We start from the raw sequence: 5,080 nt of genomic DNA on the forward strand, positions 1-5,080 counted from the left end.
CTGTGAAGCATTGCTGATACGCATTGAGGCAAGTGGCTAGATAACAGTACCGTACAAAAATATAGCGACACTGGTACATTTTTGGAAAATTTCAAATTCGCTTTATCTGTTAATTTTGAGGCGATCGTTGCATTGCTGGGTGGCGTTTATACAAGTTGCTGACTACAGTACCGTCCAAAAGGATAGCAACTCGAATAAAATAGAAATATTTTGGAGATTTTTATTTACAAATCGCATCCGAAAAGTCAATCTTTGGTGGCATTTACGGTCGTTTTGGTGTTTTAAGTGTGATTTGAGTGGTGTTGAGTGATGGCTAGCAAGGCGGAGAAAAAGTTAGCAGCGGACCTTCTGACGAGACGACGAGCATGTGCCGAACGAGATGTGGTGGAGAAGTTCGTAGCGGATTTCACCTATGAACGGGATTGTTGCCAGGTTGCGGTACGTTTGGAGGCGCTCAACAAGTGCAACGAACTCTTCTTGAACGTGCAAAACGACATCGAGATGGGTGACAGCGAAGAACGGTTCGAGACACATCTGGAGTTCCGGGCGGATTTCGAGGATCGGTTTTGCAGAGCGAAAGGTTTTTTGTTGTCAAAGTTGGAAAGCAGGGAGCATCTTCTGAGTTCGACGATCATGCAAGCATCGACTTCTCATAGCATGTCTTCCAGTTTCCATCATCGGCTGCCTAAAATCGATCTACCGAAGTTTAGCGGGGATGAATCGCGATGGATATCATTTCGCGACAACTTCATTTCGATGATCCACTGCAACGAGGACATACCGATCGTCAACAAGCTGCAGTACCTGTTGCAGTCGCTGGAAGGAGAGGCAAGAAAACCGTTCGAGTCTGTGGATATCCAAGCCGATAACTATGCGTCGACGTGGGACGCATTGAAAAAGCGCTACGACAACAAGCGATTCCTCAAGAAGGAGCTGTTTCGAGGCCTGTACAATCTTCCACCGATCGAGTATGAGTCAGCTCAAGACCTCAACACACTAGTGGATGATTTTCAGCGACACGTCAAGGCTTTGGGAAAGTTGGGCGAACCGATTGAGCATTGGGACACTCCGCTCATCTTCATCCTTTTAAACAAGTTGGATTCGGCGACGATTCGTGCATGGGAGCAAGATACTCGACAGAAGGACGAGGTGAAATACGAAGAGCTCATCGAGTTTCTCATCCACCAGGTCCGGATGTTGAAATCCGTGGACAGCGATCTCCAACATCGTTCCTCAGTGCCTACCGTTTCCAAGGTGGCCGGACAAATCCCGAAGAAACCAGTTCCCATCCGATCTGTCGTGAACACAGCTACTTCCGAAACTCAATCCAGCACTTCGCCATGCCACTGTTGCCTGAGACAACATCCATTGCACCAATGTCCAGCATTTCAGCACCTGTCAAGCTCCCAACGGCGAGAGCTTGTGACACAGCACAGCCTTTGCTGGAATTGCTTCCGCGTGAACCACCAGGCAAGATCCTGTAAATCAAAGTTCCTGTGTAGGATTTGCCAAGCGAAGCACCATACTATGTTGCACGACCAAGCAGCACCACCGAACGAGTCCTCATCCGAGAGATCACAAGCCACACAAGCGAATCCAGGCCCCGATAGATCGCTTAGCCCTCCAACAGTAAATCTATCCGTGCATTCAAATTCAACCGTTCTCTTGGAGACAGTCTCGCTGTTAGTAGTCGACCGATACGGCAGAAAGATCCAAGCACGAGCTCTACTTGATTCTGCAGCGATGTCAAATTTCATCACCAAGAAGCTGGCGAACGAACTCGCCACCCGTCAAAGCCCCGTGGACATCGCAGTTGCCGGAATTGGAGAGTCAGTCAAGCGTATCAAGCACAAGTTAGCTGCCAAGATCATATCCAGGAACAGCGACTTCTCCACCACACTCGATTTCCTCGTCATGAAGAAACCAACATCATATCTCCCCACATCCCCGATCGCTTCAACTGCCTGGAGAATGCCGAAGGTTCCATTGGCGGATCCTCAGTTCAACGTTCCAGCAACAATCGACATGATCATCGGTGGAGAATGTTACCATGAGTTTCACACAGGCGTACGCCACTCCCTTGGTAACGGTCTCCCGTTTTTGGTGGACACCCTCTTTGGCTGGACAGTTTCTGGCAAAGTGGATTCCAGCTCCACCACCGCACCGCGAGCGTGCTTCCTCTCCACCGTTGATCATACCCGAGAAACGATCCCTGGGGAGTTCCGGCCAATGGACACCACCGATGGGAGCCAAAGGATGGACGTTGAACCCTCCACCACTCAAATCCACAAAAAAGGATGCATCGCCCGCCATTCCCGGTCCAATAATCCCAAAACCACCCTTGGAGATTCGAACACGAAGGCCACACAACGAAACTCCACCAGAAATGCACACCACAAAATCCCTGGAAGTCACGTTCAACCCGGAAAAAAGCACGACATCGATCCTGTTGACAACAATCCACACTGCTATCGGCCACATCACCCGGTGCTCAAGGAAGCCAGCAAAACCACCAATGAACGCGTGGTATTCGACGCATCCTGTGAGCCCAATTCAGGGTACGCGCTCAACGATACGCTGCTCGTCGGTCCCGTCGCTCAACAAAGTCGACTGTCTAACACTCCTTCAAGCGCCGCTAAGGTCAACGATGAACGAGAAGACGCTGCCTGTGGATCCTGCTGCTACGTTGCCCCTTTGGTCAAGCAGCCGTCTGTTACCTGTCTGGAGTTATGCGCACCTGTTCTGCCAGAGGAGGATACTGATGGGCTCAGTAGGAGTCGCGTTCCGGAAGTGCACATCACAGCTAGTGAACTGTCCAGGAATCTACATTCCTCCAACTTTCCCGAAAACCCTGGTTGGTATTACGACCATGCATGGCAATCCTCATCCTTGGAAAGCTGGCCTTATTCCGTCGCCTCGCGGCTTCATCCAGGTCGAGATGGAGTCATTAAGCCAGCCAAGCGAGATTGTCATCTAACTCACCGCCAGCAGTCAACAGGTCAACGCGACAACCCCGACAACTAGAAAGCTACAAAGACCGGTAGAGCACGCCGAACGTGCTCAACGCGCTATTGGAGCGCTAACAGGTGATTAGCGTTCCTATCATTCCATCCATATCGTTCGATCTACCGGGTCTTTGTTGCTTACAGTTCCTTAGACGTCCTTTTGTACCCGCCATCATCGAGATCCTTCTACAAAGACCGGCAGAGCACGCCGAATGTGACTCACTGCGCATGTCGAGCGCTAATAGGTGATTAGCGTTCCAAGTTGTCACATTTTCTTGTTCGATCTACCGGTTCTTTGTCGATTGCAGATCCTCTCCTACAACTATCCAACATTTTCATCGAGTATTCGTCAAAATATACCAAGCCACCACAACGCAGAATCGTCCAAGATCGGTAGAGCACGCCGAACGTTGCTCAACGCGCTTACGGAGCGCTAACAGAATGCCCATTGTACATCATAGCCAATTCCCCACGCCCACTTCGAGAATGGTCAACTCTATCTACGGCGTTAGCAGATTCTGCAAAGATCGGTAGAGCACGCCGAACGTGTCTCAACGCGCTGAAGGAGCGCTACCAGGTGATTAGCGTTCCTATAACTTTATCATACTCCGTTCGATCTACCGGGTCCCATTATCGTTCACAGCTTCTGCACCAGTTCCAACGCTGAGACAAAGCAGGTTCTTCGATGTGCGACGTGCCCAGTGCGAGGTGCCTTTCTGACCAAATCGAGAAGAATGCAGCAGCCTATCGGACGCAAAGATGGTTGAAACAGCTGTTTCAAGGTGGCCGGAATGATCGATACTACACCGATCAGGAAATCTGAATTGTTTCTGTTTGTAATATGTGTCCTCTATGTTCACTTGACACTGTAATCAATTTGTTCGAAAACATCAATATCTGTACATGTACCCTAGAATAACATTAACTCTCTCGCAACACCAAACATAACGCCGAGAGAGTTCTCACATAATAGTGTAGTAAGCCATTTTAGATATAAGTTAGAATAGAATATAACGTTGAATTAGAAGCACGGAATTTCACTTCGTTCCTAATAAATTAATAAGTTTAAGTCCAACTAAGCGACTTTCTCTAGTGAATCCGAAATCGGGCTGAAAGTAATTGTGGCATATAATCGATCATCGTACATACTGTGTGATGCTAACTCGTTAATTAACCCGAAACTGTGAAAACAAATTCTCTCCCCCGTGGGTGAATCAGCTGTGTGCTAAGTGGAAACGACTTACCTGGACATTCTTGCTGCTGGTAGATGCCGTCGACGAGAGACGGGAAGAAATACCCCGAAATCCGAACCCCCCCATCGGCCGTGCCCGAACAGACAAAAATGACAAAAATGACAAAAATGACAAAAATGACAAAAATGACAAAAATGACAAAAATGACAAAAATGACAAAAATGACAAAAATGACAAAAATGACAAAAATGACAAAAATGACAAAAATGACAAAAACGACAAAAATGACAAAAATGACAAAAATGACAAAAATGACAAAAATGACAAAAATGACAAAAATGACAAAAATGACAAAAATGTCAAAAATGACAAAAATGACAAAAATGACAAAAATGACAAAAATGACAAAAATGACAAAAATGACAAAAATGACAAAAATGACAAAAATGACAAAAATGACAAAAATGACAAAAATGACAAAAATGACAAAAATGACAAAAATGACAAAAATGACAAAAATGACAAAAATGACAAAAATGACAAAAATGACAAAAATGACAAAAATGACAAAAATGACAAAAATGACAAAAATGACAAAAATGACAAAAATGACAAAAATGACAAAAATGACAAAAATGACAAAAATGACAAAAATGACAAAAATGACAAAAATGACAAAAATGACAAAAATGACAAAAATGACAAAAATGACAAAAATGACAAAAATGACAAAAATGACAAAAATGACAGAAATGACAGAAATGACAAAAATGACAGAAATGACAGAAATGACAAAAATGACAAAAATGACAAAAATGACAAAAATGACAAAAATGACAAAAATGACAAAAATGACAAAAATGACAAAAATGACAAAAATGA

At 45.3% G+C, this 5,080-nt stretch overlaps 1 protein-coding gene across 1 annotated transcript; it reads left to right on the forward strand.

The window, feature by feature from the left end:
- The first annotated feature begins 309 nt into the window (after nucleotides 1-309).
- LOC129741576 (uncharacterized) lies at nucleotides 310-3,024 on the forward strand. The gene has a single exon (XM_055733313.1). The coding sequence runs from the start codon at nucleotides 310-312 to the stop codon at nucleotides 3,022-3,024; it is 2,715 nt and encodes a 904-aa protein (XP_055589288.1).
- The last annotated feature ends 2,056 nt before the right edge of the window (nucleotides 3,025-5,080 follow it).

This window comes from Uranotaenia lowii, chromosome 2, assembly GCF_029784155.1.
Source record: "Uranotaenia lowii strain MFRU-FL chromosome 2, ASM2978415v1, whole genome shotgun sequence".
Taxonomy (NCBI): Eukaryota; Metazoa; Arthropoda; class Insecta; order Diptera; family Culicidae; genus Uranotaenia; species Uranotaenia lowii.

What these genes read in the sequence shown, in the direction of transcription:
- LOC129741576 (XM_055733313.1), top strand. Translation starts at nt 310, where the DNA reads ATGGCTAGCAAGGCGGAGAAAAAGTTAGCAGCGGACCTTCTGACGAGA.